The 21,032-nt window shown below is 27.9% G+C and overlaps 3 protein-coding genes across 3 annotated transcripts in view; 2 read left to right on the plus strand and 1 right to left on the minus strand.

Moving 5' to 3' along the window:
• Positions 1-1,305: 1,305 nt before the first annotated feature.
• LOC136078702 (uncharacterized) lies at positions 1,306-1,872 on the minus strand. Its single transcript, XM_065794489.1, has one exon. It carries the CDS (start codon positions 1,870-1,872, stop codon positions 1,306-1,308), a length of 567 nt encoding a protein of 188 aa, XP_065650561.1.
• A 10,025-nt stretch (positions 1,873-11,897) lies between these two features.
• LOC136078703 (uncharacterized) lies at positions 11,898-12,563 on the plus strand. The gene has a single exon (XM_065794490.1). The coding sequence runs from the start codon at positions 11,898-11,900 to the stop codon at positions 12,561-12,563; it is 666 nt and encodes a 221-aa protein (XP_065650562.1).
• A 4,477-nt stretch (positions 12,564-17,040) lies between these two features.
• Positions 17,041-21,032, plus strand: part of LOC105849169 (uncharacterized) — a 52,750-nt gene continuing 48,758 nt past the window's right edge. The window contains exon 1 of the mRNA XM_065793336.1: positions 17,041-17,213. Coding sequence (XP_065649408.1) covers positions 17,075-17,213 — 139 coding nt within the window. The 5' untranslated portion in view covers positions 17,041-17,074. The remainder of the gene's footprint in view (positions 17,214-21,032) is intronic.

Genomic DNA, 21,032 nt, shown 5'->3' on the forward strand with positions numbered 1-21,032 from the left:
TTACAGTAACAAAGTTCTTGTATACAGTAAATAAAATATAGGTACAAACTAAACAAGTATAGGTACCAAGTAAACAAAACAGTTTAGGTATAAAGTAAACAAAAATGACAAAAATAATGTTTTAAAAAATTTAGTAAAAAAGTTCTGGAACTGAATAAATTTCTCTTTTCGAAATTTTCTTCGGTTCCTCAATAAAATCGACTATTTCAGACTGTGGAAAAAAAATTTGCTCTGCTGGTAGTGACAATTTCCAGTTAAGTCCATTTTTTTTCATAATAGTAATTTCTGCTCCATTTTTTCTTAATTTTTTCAGCTGCAAAAAAAAAAATGTCGAAAGTTTCTTTAAAATTTTTCAGTAGTTATTACATTAAGTAATATTAGTTATTAAATTAATTAGTTATAAAGTTTACTAATTGATTAGCTAAATATAAATAATTCAAAATAAATAAACAAACCTGTCCAGGATTTAACTTTCCATTGCATTTAACAATTACATAACAATTCTCTACAAGATTTATTAATTTCTCCTTTTTACAAATATTTTTTGTTTTATCAATATTTTGAAAGTTCTTTTTGCCTAATGCTGAATGATCTAAAGATTCTATATGACTTTCTACGACTAAACTTACATCCGCAAAAATTAGATTAGAAGTCTCAGTAGTTCCAGTATTTGTACTTGGGCCAGCAAAGTCAATGTTGTTGGTCTCAATTGTATTTATAATACTGATTATTTTCATTTATAACACAAGATAATATATATGTTGAACATAAGGGGTTTACCTGGGACAGCACATACTTTACGTCGTTTTGGTTTTTTAGAACCATCTGAGGGATAATCCAGTGACTTACATAAATGATCAAAAAATGATTGGCTTACTAAATCAGTAGTTGAATCTAAACCTACATTACAACATGGGAGTCGTGAAAGCACTTGAGACTTGAGTCTAATGGAAAAATTCCAGTTTTGCGAGAACCAGCTCTAAGGTTATCATTCCCATGCTCATTTAAGTTGGTAATTAAACGGTCTAAAAGTATAGGAAATTCATCTTTAGCAACTCTCCTTCCTTTTCTTTTCTCCTTCCATTCATATAATATTTTGCGCCAGTTAATCTTCAAAGGTCTAAAGTAGGCAACATCTAATGGCTGAGTGAGATGTGTAGAGTTTGCTGGTAATGCCATAAATCCTATGTTATTGCTTTGACATGCATCCAGTATTGCAATGCTCAAATGTGAAGATACGTAATCACCTATAATGACACTTCTTCCTTGAGCTATCTTAAGTCTTGGAAGAAGTAAAGAGATAAATCAGTCCTCAAAACATGTTGCGTCAAACCAACCACTTTTTGATCTGTTATAACGTGCTTTTGGTGGCCCATGTTTCATCCATGTATTCCATAACGAATCAGCTTTGTAAACAACATAAGGTGGTAGCAATTCACCATTAGCATTGCCACAAAACATTACAGAGAACGAAGTCTTTGTAGAATTAGTGATGCGTTCAGGATACTTACATCCACGTTTTGTTAATATTTTTTTTTCACCTAGATCATCACTGAGATTGGTTTCATCATAATTCCATATATTATCAGGTGATATATTATTTATTTCATTTGATAGATTTATAAAGTAGTTATCAATCACAGTCGTTCCTATTTCTGCTCTCTTTCGCTTTATGTGGCTTCCAAATCTTACTGTGAGTTCTGGATTTCTTTTTAAAAAAGATCGAATCCAATTGCTACCTGGAAAATTATTTTTGAACTGAGGTATAATGACGCCTTTTTTCTCTAAACACCTTTTTACTATGCATCTTAAATCATATTTATCAACAGGAAAACCAAACTCAGATGATTTTATTGCATATGCCTTAAACATGTCTTCTTATTTTGATGTAAATATTTGTTGACCACCATACTTTTTAGGATATGTTTGTTTTATTTTATTTTTTAATGTTGATCTTGGTATATCGTATTTCAAAGCTGCTTGTCGTTGAGTAATTAAACCATTCTTTAAGTCTTTTAATGCATTGTCTAACTGTTCTAAAGTATAAGTAAGATATTTTCTTCTTCCACGATTTGGCTTGTAATTTTGTGGCATATTTAAACTAAGAACTAAACAAATTTCACTATAATTTTATACTGATTTACTAATACAAACTGTTATACTGATTTTCTATTGCATTACTACTACAAAATTTTTCATTCCAAAATAGTAACTACCAAAATATCTATAAATGATCACTAAAAAAGGTTTACTGTAGTACATGGGGTGACTTTAGCCCGGGCCAATGTCACCCTATGTAGTAGGCCAAAGACAACCTATTTTTTTTTTAACCTCAATTACAAAAAAGTAATAAACTGTTAAGCTTTCAAAACAAGATAGAATCAAACACTAATGGTTAAAAATTAATTCCGTGTATATTTCAATAAAAAACTTTCTCCAGGTACTGCTATAGATGTAAAAGGTGCTTCTTCTAAAGTGCAATTTATAATAATATCACAAGACTCGAGTTAACTAAACTAAGTTAGACTAAATAAATAATAAATTTCCCACAGTTTGCTACAAAACATCAACCGGCATACCTTGAGGTATCGATTTTAAACCATTTTTAAACACAAATTTCGCTTGGGCTAAAGTCATCCCGTTGGGCCAAAGTCACCCAATATTACGGTATTGAATTTAATTGAACATTAGAAAACTTGGGGCAGACCTGGTCAAACATATTTTAGAGTTGCAGATTTTTAAAAATCTTTTTCGTGTCTTTTAATATTTTGTTTTAAAAAGAATAAACAAGTTACTGTAATAAGGAAAAGAAAACATGAAGTGGTGATACATACATTAAAGTAAGAGTTAAGTTATTGTAATATTTTGGTTGAATTAAAAATCCCGCTATGAATAATATTCTTACGCATGACTAAATCTTTAAAGATATTTTATGGTTATAAGATAATCTACTTATATCTTTACTAATTGATTATAACAAAAATAAAAATTGATAAAATCATGTGAAAAGATAGAAGTAAGGATGTTAGAAACCGTCTAAATTGATTTTTAGTCGATTGGAAGGAAACCCATATAAATTATTATTTTATTATTATTATTATAACTTTTATTTTGCTGAGTAAACAATATTACAATTTTCATATAATCATGTAAAAAATTGAAAATGTTTTTAATTTTTTTATTATTTATATATATATATATATATATATATATATATATATATATATATATATATATATATATATATATATATATATATATATATATATATATATATATATATATATATATATATATATATATATATATACTGTTATAATCAGTCAGGGACTTAAAGAAGGTAAGGATGATGCGCTTATCATCACAACCTTTTCATAGAGCCCCTTTTGTCACTCATTATAAAAACACTTTAATTTTTAAAACAAAATAAAAATTCAATAAAACAAAGCTCAAAGTTTTTTTTTTTTTTTTTTTATGTAAAAAAATTGAAAACAAAAAATATTAAAACAAATAAGAAAAAAAAAAAAGAAAAAAAAATTTGAAAACAAATACGGTAAACTATAATATATTTTGGAAAGTATTGTATCGCATTTTGAGGAGCTTTTCTTTGAAACAAAATAGTTTTGAAAAATTTTGATTTTTCCCATGAATGGAATTACATTTCATTCACAAAAAAAACAGAAAAATGTAATTTTATCTTTTGAAGACTTATCTTTATATTTTTAACATTTTATGAAAATATGAAACCTATTATATAATGTAATATACAATAATATCGGATTCACTGTTTATGTGTTTATGAAATAAGTACTATTTAATATAAGCTTTGTATTTATATATAGAATCAATTATAATTTCTTTACAAATTTATCGATATATTTTTACGAAATTTATGTTTTTTGCAAATTATTTCTTTGACATTTTTGTGTATTCTTTATTAAATGTTATTATAATGCAATTAATATTCACGAGCGGTTCTCGATGATAAGACCCAAAGGTCTTCTGCGAGTCTCCGCGTTCTATTTAATTTGTTTTTATTTTTATACTTGCATATTTTATTATATTTTTTTATTGTAAAACGATTTTTTAATTGTTACTGCATAAAGATTTTTTTTAATCTTAACTATTGTATAAATTTATTTAATATTTAAGAAAAGAACAAAAAATTCAACAAAAAAACAAATAAAAAAAAACAAAAAAATATGTATATGTACAGGGGCGGATCTAGAATTTATTTCTCCTTTGGCAATTTTTCTTTGAAAAAAATGACCGCCCCCAAGCTTCATAACCAAATTCCTCCCAGATACCAAATAAATAATATCTCTAATCCGTTAATTATTTGTGAACTCCCTTTTCCCTATTCACTCGGATTCATATTTTTAAAAAGTTTCTATTTCCCTAGTGTGGGGGGGCTACCAAAGCAATGCAATGCTCCCCCTATGGGACCACCCTATTTGTATAATTAGAAATAATTTTTTTTGTAGCCATTGAGACTTGGCGATAGCATCACTTTATAAAAATAAGAACGCAACTTCTTTAGTAATTTTATTTAAAATAATCTTAGTGATGTTCAGATTAGAATCAGCGCTACCATCAGCGCATCATATAACGGGTGGCCCAAGATAAATGGCATAGGAAGTATTTTTAATATAACTTTGTTATTTTTTAAGCTAGAAAAATGAATTTTTTTTTAAAAGATTTATTATTAAATTCTCTACAAAATGATATGATTTATTTAATGTAAATAGTCTCCATTATTTTTTCACATACGATATAAGCGATTGGTCCAACTAGTACAACTTTCTAAAGCTACATTTACTCTAATGTTTTTTACAACTCGTTTAAGTTCTTGAATTAATGTTAATTTTGATTTAATTATATTCCATTTCATTTGGTGAACGAGTTCATCCCATATTGAGTAATCTAAAGGACTGAGATCGGGGGAATTTGGAGGCCAGTGGTTTTTGTCAATAAAAGCAGGAAAATTATCATGACACCATTGTTGAGTTAAATGATGCGTATGTGAGGTTGCTCCATCTTGTTGAAATGTCCAATCATCACCAAACATCTCATTTCTATATTTCAAGTCCACTGGCAACACTTTTTTTATATACCAGTCATGATTTACTGTATCTTTGTCCAAAATAACCAGTGGTGTAACACCTTTTGAACAAGCTCCCAACCAAACCATTACCTTTTGAGGGAATTTTTGTTTCTGTTTAATACCACCATCTTTATCAGCTTCATTACGATTAGTGGACCATATGCGATCATTTTGGGCAAGGTACATACCATTTAAATCAAAAAGTTTTTCATCTGAAAACAGAATTTTAGGTGTTTGTTCTTTTCGAAAATGGTTTCTTATCCAATTTGCAAATTTAATTCTCTTGACTTTTTGACTATTTGTAAGCAGTGGTTCAACTCTGTGTTTGTATGCCTGCAAATTGAGATCCTTTTGAAGTATTCTTTGAACACTGGTTCTGGAGATATTGAGTTCATTAGCTAATTTTCGAGATGAAATCCTCTTTTTACGTTTCAGACGACTTCTGATTTTTTGAATGTTTGCATTTGTTCGAACTGACCTTGGACCACCTAATGGACATTTCAACTCGATAGAGCGTGTCTCTCTTATCATTTGACACCACCGATTTATTGTACGAAACACAATGACACCCTTAATATCAGCAAATATTTTTGATGTACCAGCACCATTTTGGTATTTAGAAAGTACAAGCCTTTGCAAATCTTTAGAGTTCATTATCTACAATTAAAAAACCATAAAAAAAAGCCATCAAGAATTTTTTGACGAAACAGCATTCTGTTACATTGTAACTCTCTTCGTTGTTCTCGAAAATTTGCAACATCAAACTCGTCAAAAGATTTATTAACAAAGTGAATAAAGCTTTTAACATTAGGTACAATCAAACATTTAATGGTATCACCACTGAAATTATCTTTAGCAGACAAATCTAATTCATATGTTGTTGAAAGTTTAGTAGCTCCTTAAGAGGATAAAAAATTCAAAAACAGTTGCTTTTTTCCTTTGTTGGAGTTTCATCAAATTTTATTAATTTGGCTGGCATCGTAACAGAAAAAAAATTTCTTTTACGTGACTCTTTAAAATCATAAACAACAAGTGGTACAAAATGGTTAGGTGTAAAAGCAAACCCTGATGGTAACTTACCTATCTGACAGAACATTATATTTATTACTTTATTTCTTGTTGGCTTCAACTCGTTAACCCTTGGTTTTATTAATCTGTTAAATGCAAATTCGGGATAAAGACAAAGATTTATGAATTGACAACAGATGAAAGACCTAAGATACATAAAAGATGACCATTGATTTTCAAAGCAGTTATTAATTGCTTCGGACCGAACACATTGTTTATTTTTAGTGATATCTTGATCAACAACAATTTTAGACAACGTCATCTTTAAAATGTTATCATAAGAAAAAAAATTATATTTACCACTGTTAATTATATCATCAAATATTGGATGCTTTGAATAAAAATCAGGATTAACTAACAATTCCATTGAGGTGAGAACCCTTAAAATATCAACTAATGAATTATTTCCTACAATAGCTAATGATACTGAGCTGTATAGACAGTTACCAGATGAAGTTGATATAAAATGAATTTAAAAACTTACTTTTACAATTAAAAATTACAATACTTACATATATATATGTGGCTTTATTATAACAGATTTCTTGATATATATATATATATATATATATATATATATATATATATATATATATATATATATATATATCAGGAAATCCGTAATAATTAAGCCACAAAGTAGCTTTTGCAGTTGATTTTTAGTTCAGATTGAAACATTACTTTATAATCTGTAAAATTAACTTATGCTTTGTTACTAACAAGCAATACTGCTTTTTTTACATTAAGGTAATCAGAGGTTTTAATATGCACAGTATGTTGTTTATATTTTGTTAACAATGTTAGCAAAATATAAACAACATGCTGTGCATATTAAAACCTCTGATTACCTTAATGTAAAAAAAGCAGTATTGCTTTATTTACATTAAGTTATTTAATCTGTAGTATAAGCAAATAATAACTTACAGAATAGGTACAAGTTTATTCGATTTTGCATTTTTGCTTAAGTATGCTTCGGCGCAGATATTTCGCTTTAGATGAACTTGATTAATTAATAAATGCAAGTTTTATTCTGTTAAAAAACACAGAGAATCAACTTCAAGGGACAACTTCTTGTTAATTCCTCAAGAGTTACTATATCGCTTCTCTCTAGAGCAATTCGTACATTATCAAAAACATTTGACATCTTAATTTAGAAATTCCAGCAGCAAAAACCCTAACCTAATCTGACAGATTTACTTAATTTTCTGACTGTTTATGCTTAAATTATAACCCAATCGACCAAATTTTAATTTAAGCAACCATTTTTACTTTATTTCCAGACTTTTTAAGTCTAAACTAAAACCCAACCGGTCAAATTTTAAGCCAATCAGGCTAATTTTTATAATTTCCAGACTTTTTAAGCCTCAGATTAGGCGAAATTTGTTTCACCTTATGCATAAAAAAGCCATTCGCCTGATCATAGTTTTTAACACTATCGCTCATTTCCGCGGTTTGCAACCTTGTTTGCCAACTTTGTGCAACCGTAAAGAATAAAAAATTCTGAAGTTTCAAAAATGTAAAGTAAGATACACTTTAATTATAATACAATACTTCTCCTTAGGCGGCCGCCTAATCCGCCGTACTGTAGATCCGCCACTGATATATGTCAGGAATTAAAAAGATGCCTTTTAGTTTGCCGTTTAAAAGACGAAATGTTTTAAAGGTCTTTAATATTTTTATTTTAGAATTGATTCCATATTGATGGACCACGGTTTGTAATTAGAAATGTAAATGGGACCTTAGTCGGTTAAATCGACTTCGACTAATCGACTTTTAGTCAATTTAGTCGAAGCCAATAACAACACTATTTATTTTGTTTATTATATAGGTTGTGAAGAATATTTAAATGTTGTATTTTTGTTGTGATATAGATTGTAAAAGGTTTCATTATAAGATCCGGTGATTTTCTAGATGTTTTGTAAAATATTCAATTTAAGTTTACCTTGTACATATTAGGGCAAATATAAAAAAATAATAATAAAAAAAGAGAAAGGAACTTTATATAAAATCTTAAGGAAGATGATGTCAAAATCTTTTATTTGAATCATTTTTTTTAAACTTTTTTAAAATGTTGTTTAAGTGATTTTATTCGCACAGGTTTTTTTTTATGCTTAAAAAAGATAACACGGCTAGAGTTATTCCTGATGAATGGTATTCTATTGGTGTAACTTTTTTAGGGATATTTATTTGCCACGCATGTTTATTTTGCGATATTTTAGAAAAAATAGTTTAAAGTTTTTAAAATTTGATGAAGATAGAAAAGGCATAGTAAGTAGTTTTGTCGCGTTCACGTGACCAAATGACGCGTTCACATGTCGCGTTCACGTGACCAAATGACAAAGTATGAAATTTTTTTACTTTCAAACTGAGAGCTCATGCAGGAAAAAACCAAATTTTTAAAACTGTTTGTAAGTTTCTGTTGAACTTGCTCATATGACTTACTTGGACCAACATGCATTTGTTCATAGTAACCCTTTGAAAAATGCTCATAATGATTAAACCAATTAATGCGAACCGGCTATTTTTCAGACTTGGCTATTTGAACGCAGTTTCATATTATAACAAGGTATGGATCTTTACAAGAGTACCTTTAGAATTACTACTTAAGAATTAAAGTAATGGAAGTTGCAAAAGCCGGTAAAAACCAGACCATACATGTACTGCTACTCAAGTAGTTGCTTCTTTAAAACATATTCAATTAGAATAAGTTATGAATAGCTCCAGGTAAGCTTAAAATACCCTTCTTAAAATAATTTTCTCACACCTTTATTTATCTTATACACTTACAAGTAAAATTTAAAAAAAAAATATGCTTAATAATATTGAAACAATGAGTTGATTAAAAACTAAAAAAAATAAATAAAAAATTATTCGTTAAAGTATAGGACTGATTGTTCGAACATGTTCGAGTTCGAAAGATCGAACTACCCGCCAAAATTTCAACGTTCAAATTTGAACTCCTTTTTTCTAAATGTTCGAACATTGGAAGTATTTTTAAAACAATGTATCATTTTTTTGGTCTATTTGTGTTTTGTTTGGCTAGAAACTCTAAGCATATAGATGTCACCGTTATGCCACTTATGGTAGCATAATTGTTTTTTTTGTTGAAAGGTACCAGCAAATATATTGAAGTTAAAACATCTACTCAAAATTAAAAATGGCTATTTTTAAGGACATTAGCACATTTAAAATGTCTGAGGTTCAAAATTATTTTGAATTTTCTCAAAAGTTACAACAAACAAATGCGTAAAATATGCAAAGTTAAATCAAAAACTCCTGGCAACTACATGGACACTTGAAAACGAAACAAATGAACTTGAATATTCATTAAAATGGAGGATTTCCATTCTCTTGAATTGTTAAAAATGCCTGGCACATTGTCAGCAGCAAAACCATTGAACTGATAACTAAAAAACTTTTGATTTGTTTAATTTAGATTTAGGCAAAGATATTGCTGCCTCTGTTACTCATGGAGTCAATCTAATGAAAAAAAATTTCTAAAGATGAACTAGATAAAGCCTTTGTGTTGCCTTAAAACCACTAAAACTAACATATCAAGCACTTACCAAACGAGGTGCTGATTTATTGTCTTCTAAAATTGTAATCCGATGTACAAGAAAAAAGTTAGCTGAAGCAAACACACCAATTAGTCAGCTTGTAAAACAGCAATTCAAAAAAAGAATCATTGAAAGGCAAAACATTAATTTAATTACCTAATGAGATATTTGTTAATCCCAGTTGTTTTAAATTAAGATGAGCAGTTTGGGAAAAGAATAGCAAGAAACAGTATAGCAAATCTTACCACTTTCATTATTATTCTTATTGAGAGGTTATTCCAGTCTTATTGAGAGGTTATTCCAGTCTTATTATTCTTATTGAGAGGTTATTCCAGTATTCAAATGTTAAAAAGAATTCCTTGGTTGTGATATGTCTGATAAAATTAAAAATGAAAGAAATGAATTGACTTAAGCTTAAGAACTGAAATATTTAATTGAAAAATCTGATTTAGAAATTACAATCAACAAAAGTGATATAAAGCGAGCAAATCAAGACTCAAAAATTCGGATATGCTTTTCAATGCTTTTAAAACTATATACCCAACATCTGTGGAGGCTGAATGGGATTTTTCTAGCCGAGGATTATTTGCAACAAAAATAAGAAGCTAATTACAGGATGATACTTAGATGCGTTTACTCTTTTAAACCAAACAGTTTAAAATTTTGACTGATAATGTGTATTATTATTGTCAGATAAAAATATTTTTTTCAAATTAAATTAGTATTGAGAAAGAAAGTAGGTTACTATAGATAAATAGTTTACTACTTGTTTCTTGTACCCAGAGGCGTTTTGAGGGTGGGCGTTGGGGGATGTATAGCTCCCTCACCCCTCCACTCCTCCCCCGTACTAAATTTACTAGTCGGCACATTGGACACTGGAGTCGGCAGAATTGGATCTATAGTCGGCAAATGACAACTAACGAGGACCTTTATTTTAAAGATCTTGGTTAGCAAAAAAACTTTTTTGGCTTAAGCCGGCAAAAAATATATACGTCACCCCCTCCTTTAAAATCTCTTCGGGACAACCTGCTTGTACCCTTTTATTTTGAATTTTTTTATTAAAAAAAAAAAAAAGATAAAAAAGTTCAAAACATTTCGAACTTTTTACCGAAATAGTTTGAAACTGTTCAGGTTCGAACTTTACAAAAAAAGTTCATATTGGCAGCCGAATTAAAGATAGATTTTGATGTTTTAGATTACATCACTTTATTTAAATAAAATAAAACAAATAAAACAATTTAAAGTGTTTGTCACCAACCAACAATTTAAAGTGCTTGTCAGTGTTTGTCAGAAGTTTGATAAAAAAAATATTCAAGTTGTGATTCACATGCTTGTACGGTGACGGTTGGCATTATGCGGTTCACTTCTAAAATATTTTACAATAGACCATTTCGCTATTAATTTTGCGCGAAATCAGCGAAAAGCATTATGGGATAACCGAGGCGCAAACAAATCAAAACAATATTTTAAAGGAAGTAAACAAATCTATACATGAGTGGGGGTGATCACTGCGTTTTTCAAAACTGTAGCAATGATAGAAGGTATCCGGAAAAGTACATTATTAAAGACCATATTAAACTTTTTAATGGTAGTTTGCAACTTAAATTTTGGAGATGCAAAGACGTTAAAATGTTACCTAAATGGAACTCGAAAATTGGACTTTTCAGGAGCAACTTTAGAATTTCTCTTCGTTCTCCAGTCTGCTCAAATCATTTTAAAATGGGACGACCTACTGATGTTTATTCTTACCCTACTGAGTATTTAAATGGTTACGATATTAAGTTAAAAAAAAGAAAATCTCCATTAAAATGGATATCCATAATTAAGAAAAAAAAGTATGTTGCTGATTACCAGAGTAGTCATGATCAAAACGAAGATAATCATGATCAAATAGAACTTACTGAGCCTATTAATATTCATTATGATCACGATTATGCTTTACTTGTTGGAAAAGATTTTCTTGTATCTGAAACAAATGACGTGGAAGACTTACAAATATTTATTAACACTCCTAAAAGATTTTACTTAAAAGACCTTTGTTATTAAAACATCGAAAACGTTTGTTGAATAAGTTTTCATTGAAGTCACAAGCAGAGTTTAGTTGGGACAGAGTATGCCATTCCGATAGGTTAATAAAGTTTTATACTGGGTGCCCAAAAAAAGTATTTATGTTTTTAATTAGTAAAGGGGAAAAAAAGTATGACAAACTATGCTACTACAAGGGGAAACTTTCACAAACTTTCAAATTAAAACAAAAAAAACTAGAAAAGCCTGGAAGAAAAAGCACTATACCAATCCAGGATGAAATTCTGCTAATGTGCATAAAACTGCTATTAGATTTGGCTATTCAAGATCTAGCATTTAGATTTTCGATTTCCCAATCTCATTGTTCAAGTATCTTAACAACCTGGATTACTTATTTTGGAAATGAGTTAAAGCCTCTTCTTTTATGGCCCACACGAGAAGCAAATTTATTGTATAAAGCAAGACATTTTTCTGGAAAGTTACACAATGTAGAAGGTATAATAGACTGCACTGAGCAAAAAATTCAGAGACCATCAAATGCAAAAGCACAGTATCAAACATTTAGTACTTATAAAAGTAGTAACACATTGAAAAAGTTAGTTGTTACAACAAAAACTGGTTCTTTCAGTTTTATCTCTAAAGCTTACGGTGGCCAAGCTTCAGATAGACACATTACAGAGGACTTCAATGTTATTAACATGTTTTCTGAAGGTTCTATGTGCTTGGCGGACAGAGGTTTTAATATCCAAGATTTGCTTTTGGAAAAAAAAGTGGTATTAGTTTGTCCACCATTAAAAAAAAAAGAATAACATTTTACACAAGCGAAAATTCTATCAGCCAAAGAAATTGCTCAATCACGTGTCCATGTAGAACGCTAAATTCGTCGACTTAAAGAGTTTAGGATTTGTAAGAACGAGTTATCATTAACAATGCTAGACCTCATTGATCACATTTATGTTATTTGTGGGGCTTTAAGTAATTTACAACCACCAATTGTAAAAGAATTTATTTGACATAAATTAAATCTTAATATATATATATATATATATATATATATATATATATATATATATATATATATATATATATATATATATATATATATATATATATATATATATATATAAAGATATTTCAATTTTTTATACTCCTTTTTTTTTATAAAAAAAAAGTTACATTATAAACCATGAAAAATATTAAGAATAATGTTTTCAAAATGTGTTCAGATCGTTATCACATATTTTCTGTTGCTTAAGATTTATGATGTCATTATTGAATGTTTCATTAAGTTGTTTACTTTCTAAATCATTAACACACTTCTTTATGAGATCATATAAAATTAATTTACCCATTTCCTCTTTTTCGAGTTTCTTTATAAATAATTCAGGGAAAATAAATTCTGTAAAAAATATTTGAAACTTTTGTACATTTTCAATATAGCTAGGATCAGAATAAATTCTTTCACGGTTTTGATCACTGGCTAAATACATACATAGAAATCAGCATGTGGATAGCCACTAATAAATAACTGATGTTGTATTTGCGTACTGTATCTATGACTAGTTTTTAGTGTGTATGTGTTTGCACAAGATTTGTTTTCTAGGAAACTTTGCACACTTAGAGCATATTCAGAGATTTTTTTTTGCCTAAATGTCCATGGGCATTTAATTTCAAGCAAACCAAACCCACAGCATGTATAACTTGTAATACCATCTGGGCTTGCTACAAGATAAGGTGTTTCAATTGATATTATTAGGCGGGTTTGATAACATTTAAAGTTTTTATGATTTTTTTTTCATTTCCTTAATATATCTTTTTCTGGCATAGGACTCCAACATGTTACCCGATTGAATTGACTTACTCTCTGCTTTTTTTTATAGCCTAAAAGTTGAGCACATAAAGAAAATGCTGCTTTTTTGTTTTTTACTATCAAGTCAACGTCAAATTTTTTCAAAACATGAGCGATCGATGACGATATTCTTCCAACTCTATATTTTTTCCAAAGTAAACTTTTTGATTGAGGTATTGTAGATTCTTTTATAAGTTCTACTTGAGATTGTGTTATTAAAAATGTCCTTAAAAATTGTTCACATTTAAATGCTAAACATTCATTTCCATAACAACATTCTATTTGAACTACTAATTGGTCTATGGTGGGTGGTAGTGTTTCACTTTTAGTTGTGCTTGCAGAAGGTAGCTTTCTTTTTTATATTCTGACTGTATATTTGGCTTTAGGCAAATTACAGCACTTTTCCATCGGTGGCTTCTGCAACTGCTTCCCTATCTTCTAATGTAAAATCTGACTGCCTTAAATGATAAGGACGAGGATCGTATAAAGATCGACTGAGTTTAAGACATTTATTTTCAATACTAGGTTTGACTTTTTTAATAGAAATATTTTGTAATATATCTGGCTCATGTAATTTTCTTTTTTGAGTTCTATTCCCCCATATTTGTTTTAGTGACGTACAAGTTACATTTTCTCCTAATCACACATGCTCTTCAACAAACAATAACAAAGCAAATATATGTTTGCAGCTTTCTCCATAATGCATTTGCATTCTGCAGATAATATACTTCCATTTTTATTTAAACATACCCATGATTCATATTCTTCATCGTTTATTCTTGTTTGAGGTACTATAGTTCCAATAAATAACAAAATTTTACAGCATATGATAGATATGAAAAGATACTGAAGTTACGTGATCTGAAGAATAAAGAGAATGTCCTTCTTTCAAAGCTTTAGAGCTATGAGTATCAAAAGCATAAGTTTCAATGTCCGAATAAGTTGTAGTTGGTAATAACTTTATTACTATTTCTTTATTTATTACCCAATTTCCGATTTCATTAGGATGGGGAAGCTGGACACCTGATTTTAATTTCAATTTTTGAAAAGATCTAGATTTAATTTCTTCAGTCTCTTCTTGCATGGTTTTTTGAACTAGTAATTTAAGTTTACTGGCATAATACACGTTTTTTAGCAAATTTGCTCTTGCAGGATTTTGACCAAGAGGAATACTCCTTGCTTGAAGAAATTCTTTTAATTTTTCTACTTTCCAACTTTTTATTTCATCCATAAAGACCTTATTTTTTTCGTCATCAGAGGAAGAATCAGATATAATTTTAAGTGACTTTCTTGTTAATAATGTTTGTTGTTATTGTTTGCGCCTTGATTATCCCATAATGCTTTACGCAGAAGTTCGCGCAAAATTAATAGCGAAATGGTCTATTAAGATGGATTTTTTCCGCGATAGAGTATAAAAATGCTATTAAATTAAAACTGAAACTAATTTAAACAAAAGAAGCACGAGATGAAAATCACGCGATAAAGCACTGCAAATGTATTTAAAAAAATTATATTTATTTAAGAGACAAAAAAATGTTAAATAATTTATTTAACAAAATTTTCTTAAATGGTGTTAATGTATTGTTCAGTAGCGTGATTTACTTCAATATCATACGCGTGTAAAGTGTAAGTATATTTTATAGTGGGAAAGTTTATATATATATATATATATATATATATATATATATTATATATATATATATATATATATATATATATACACACGCACTGATATTTGGTTTTTAGATTATTATTTAGTATTCATAAATATTGATTTCATATATACTTTTTATACTTATGACGTTTATGAAAAGCGTGTTTATGTTGTTTTTTGTTTGATATTTATTTATTGAATACTGACGTGTTTGCTTGATGTTGATTGAATATTAAATTACAGTTCTGTTTTTTGTACAGTAAGTATTATTTTAAAGTTTAATTTCGGTACCCCTATTATTAAAAATATTTATCAAATACTTTTCTCTATGATTTTTTAGCCAAAGGTTTTTTCGTCCCAAACTAAGCGTCTTCCCAAACAAAGCGCCTTCCCAAACTAAGCGCCTTCCCAAACTAAGCGCCTTCCCAAACTAAGCGCCTTCCCAAACTAAGCGCCTTCCCAAACTAAGCGCCTTCCCAAACTAAACGCCTTCCCAAACTAAGCGCCTTCCTAAACAAATTTTTTAAGAAACTTTCTTTGATTGGAAAAAAAAAACATTTCATTCTACCCTCATATATGGTGAAAATAAAATATGCAAATTGATGATAATTAAAGGAATACTTAATAAAAAATCAATGATAAGTATAAAAAAAAAAACACCAATAACAACAATTAAAAAGACTTTATTAAAAACCATTTAATAAAGAAAATTTTTTTTAGTCATGTTACGATATTGAGTCTTTAGGAGGTTCTGAAGGTTGAGTTGAGTTGTTACTTGTGCTGCACTTTTTGGTTCAATAAAATTCGGTGCCTTTTATATATCGCATAGAAATGTCCGTTTTTAACTGATAACTTCTTCCGGGTATAGCAAATATAACTTTGAAAAAAGGCCGGCGTAAAAAGATGTACGAGCTTACTTTTAACTTCAATGCCAGTAAACTTCACTTTTAGTGAGAGAGTTTTACGCCAATTTTTCTAGAAGAAAAAAATATATATATATGTATATATATATATATATATATATATATATATATATATATATATATATATATATATATATATATATATATATATATATATATATATATATATATATATATATATATATATATTATACGACCGCAAATTTAACCATTTACAGAAAAACTTACTCTGTATTAAAATTTTATATCATCTTCTTCAGAAAAAGATTCTCCACAACACGGTCAAAAATATTTGCAAAATGTTCAATAAATAAGTAGAAGCAAAAGAACAATTTCATAACTAATTCATTCCGCTTTCTATGCATTAGACAATTCGTTAATCGTATGTGCACTATATAAGCACATATTTATTAACTATATATAATATTCACTGCACATTTAATTTATTTTATATATATATATATATATATATATATATATATATATATATGCATATATAAATTATGTCAGTCTATTCTACAAATAGAGTGCTCAATGTTCTTAAAGACCAGAGCAATAATAAATTAGTAAAAACACTTATCTAACTTTTATCTTCAACATAACGGAGAATATATATATATATATATATATATATATATATATATATATATATATATATATATATATATATATACATATATATATATATATATATATATATATATATATATATATATATATACATATATATACATATATATACATATATATATATATATATATATATATATATATATATATATATATATATATATATATATATATATATATATATATATATATATATATATATATATATATATATATATATATATATATATATAAAGCAACAACAAAAAAACAAACAAACGAGAGATGGCAGCCCAAAGGAAAAGTGAAGAAATTTATATAAAGTTTGTTGATCTGAACGTTAGTGTTGATTCAAAAGAAATTCTGAAGAATGTTTGTGGAGAAATAAACCCAGGAGAAGTGTTTGCCATAATGGGGCCATCAGGTAAGCTTTAAATATAACTAACTTATTAGAATTGTGAAATAATTTATTTATTGTTTTTTGCTATTTTAATGAAAAATGAAAAAATAAATGAGTCTAAAAAGCAACTTGCTTATCTAATATAAACGGATAAAAAATTAACGAACAAAAAATTATGGTTTATTTTAAAATTCTATATTTATAATACATTAATAGATTATTTTATAAGACTATATTTAGTTTTAACCTTGCTTATTATAAATATATTGTAATACGTTCAATATGTATATAATACGAAAACAGTGGAAGCAAGCCTTAACTGGCCTGTGTATTTTATTCAATGTTACTCTTGACAAAGCTGCAAACAGTTACTATTTAAGTCGCAAGTAATAAGATATATTATATATATTATTATAGATTATATGAGGATAGTAATTATAAAACAAAAAAAGGCGAACATTAAAGACGTAACTGTGATAATATAAGAGAAGGTTATTTGAGAAAATAGGTTTTTTTAAAACGTATTTAAGACATTATTGTGTGAATGTTAGTTAACATCGGTTGCCTATTTTATCAATAAAAAATGTTTTTTTTTTTAGTCTAAATTAAAATCATTATATAGCATTATTAGCAAAAAAAAGATAGAAACAGTTTTAGACCGAGATTTAAATCTTATTATACCTTTGTAGTTAATGATTATGTTTTAAAACAGGTCAAACAGGGACAACTTCCATGCGCAAAGATTAATTACATTTTCTTTATATTTTCAGCATAAGCTCCTAAGTTATGATTTTTCAATTTTTTCTAGTATAATTGTTTTATCCGCCAATATCCGTCAATATCCGCCATTTTGAAATTTGCATTTTTCCTCATAAACTCAAATCTATAAAGGAGAGAAAGCTAAAAAATAATTATTAAAAATATTATTCTTCAGGTGAGGAATACATCAGTTAAAAGCTCATATCATAGAATATCATTATAAAATACTTAGAAACTAGTTTTAAATATTCAAAGAATGGGTATTTTCCCCCGACAAAAAGTTAGGGTGTGTGGTAAACTCTTTTAACTAATTTTTAATAAGATTAGTTTATGATTGAACAAACTCATAAAAAAAATATCCTTTTCGCGATATACATGGTTTTCTAAACATTTTACTTTTGTTCTAAAAATGTATTTTATCTAATTAAACTTGACTTTTTTTTAACTAAACAATATTTGTTTAAAAAATGTAACGGAAAAACCAAAATATGAATTGCTTTGAGTTTATTAATTTGTTTTTGTTTTCGTAAATTACTTGATCTTATTATTACACACCGTCTATAAAATTAAATCGAGAAAGTTAAACCAATAAAATTTATTGGTTTGTTTATTATAAATAAACATGGTCAGAATTTTTCAACATTTTATTTAAACAGATAACCCAGTGTAATTGACTGTAGCCGTACCATACGTTGGAACGCAGAAAAAACCGTGTTTTGCGATTGCGTTCTAAAATAAAAACTCACACGCAAACTCAAGCGCATTTAACGCAACTTATTTGCACGCATTTTATATGCAACTTACTTATAAATTGCGTTTACGAACGTAACTCAAACGCAATATATAATATATTCTATTTCCTTTGCTGTATCATAAAATTTACAAAAAGAAAGATCGTACGTATATCGCACATATTTAGTACATATCATACATATATATATATATATATATATATATATATATATATATATATATATATATATATATATATATATGTAAGATAATTACTTAATTTGACTCAGTCTTCTCCTCCTTCGTTCTTTGCACCTTACAGTTTAATTTTTTCATTTCATTTTTTTTTAACACTTATTTTCTTTCTCTTCTTTTGCTTTCTTATTTTTTCAAGTTTAGGATAGGGTGAGGCAAGATGTCCATAAGGTCAAGTCCCCTGTGCATTCGATTAATATTGTTTAATTCCTTTTATATATTATTGTTTTAGATATTTATATATTCAAATAAATAACTGGTTTTAATCAAGTTATAACTTTTTAAAGGATTTTGTTAGTAAATTACTAAAAAAGTTATAACTTTATATATAAATATTTAAAACAATAGTATATAAGGAACTAAACAATAGGGTAGAGCGGGGCTTGTTGAGCATAAGGACAAGTTGGGCAGTAAAAATATCTCAAAAACTACGCATCACATGACAAGACATCTAACGGATAAAAGTTAAGGAATTAAAATGTTAACACAATGCGTAACAAAAGATTGCTGAAAAGCTATTAAGTAAGATACACGGGCACTTTTCTATTTTAACCAAAAAAGTAAAAAAAAAAAATTTTTTGCTATTTTTCTCTTATATGCTTATAAACCTTTTTATCTGCCATTACTTAAGTGTTGATAATTTACCAATTTATGGGACTTTAGATTAAAGTTAACTGTTTTTTCTTAAGTCTTACTGTTCTTTTTAAAACTAAATTAATGCGTCACCTTGTCTAGTAGGGGTAAGTTGAGCAGCTTTGAAAAAAATAAATAAAACTGAACTATCGAACACAAAGAAACAACTTTGATGAGAAATAATAAAGTGGTACATTATTTATATATACTTGTAAAATTAGTAATCTTTAAATCGGGGTTCAATGTTCAAGATAGTTGTATAAAATTTTATTTTTATATTTTATGACACTTTCTTACTATGTAATTTTTCTCTTTTTTTACTTACATCATTAAAGTGTATAAAATAAAAAGTTTATATTTTTCACTAACAGTATGTGTGTGTAAACTATTCACACGCTTACTGTTAGTGAAAGTTTTATTAATGATTCACCCAAGTTTCGAACCATACATCTTAATTTATTTGTTGATTTTTCAAGTTATCACGCACTGTTGCTCAACTTACCCCCCTGGGGCAGGTTGAGAAGCTCCGCAAACCTAAAGCAACATCTTCTCAAAAAAATTAAAAACTATACTTTTTTCTAAACAAATTTGTAGCAGTTTAAATTATCTTTAAAATATTGAAAAAATTATCTAAATCCGACGCACCGTTCATGAGATCTATTAGATTTAGTAAAAGTTGCTCAACTAGTTCCGCTCTACCTTATAATCTACCTAGGTCTCACAAATGCACAAATGACTTTAAGAAAATCTTGTTCCACTAAAAAAAATTAAAAATAAAAAGTAACTACTTTATAATTCGCGTTTTCTTTAAAATAGATTAGGTAAGTGGCGTTTGCGTCAAGTTCGCAAACGCATTTATACGCGTAAGTTGCATTTGAGTTACGTTTATAAACGCATTTTATATGCGTAAGTCGCGTATTAAATGCGTGCGTAAACGCGGTTATAAGCGTAAATTGCCTTTACTTTTAGGCGAGTAAACGCAATAAATTGTGTCAAATGCGTTTGAGTTTGCGTGTGAGTTTTTATTTTGGAACGCAAAACGCAGTTTTTTTTTGCGTTCCAATGTATGAGCCGTATTCTCCGTTGTCTCTGAAGTTCAAGGTTTTTATGAAGATAATGAATACTCTCAAACAATAATACGTAAAAAATATGAATGAGTGTTGGAAAATACAACAAAAATACAACAAAACAAAAATAATTGCTTTGTAGAAATTACAGAATACATGTACAAAAACGATTGCTATTGTGTAACCTTCAAAACTCTTCAGTCCCCTGTGGAAAATGAACCACCAACTAGCTAGCGAATAGCTTTTTATCTCTATAATTTATATTTATAAACTACTAACTATAATTAAAATATAATGAAAGTCCAAGAAAATAGGAGCACAATTATAAAAAAAAATTTTTGTTGTGACTTGGAATTACGACAAAATGACATTATTACTACCATGAACATAATATTTA

Source organism: Hydra vulgaris, chromosome 03 (genome assembly GCF_038396675.1).
Source record: "Hydra vulgaris chromosome 03, alternate assembly HydraT2T_AEP".
Taxonomy (NCBI): Eukaryota; Metazoa; Cnidaria; class Hydrozoa; order Anthoathecata; family Hydridae; genus Hydra; species Hydra vulgaris.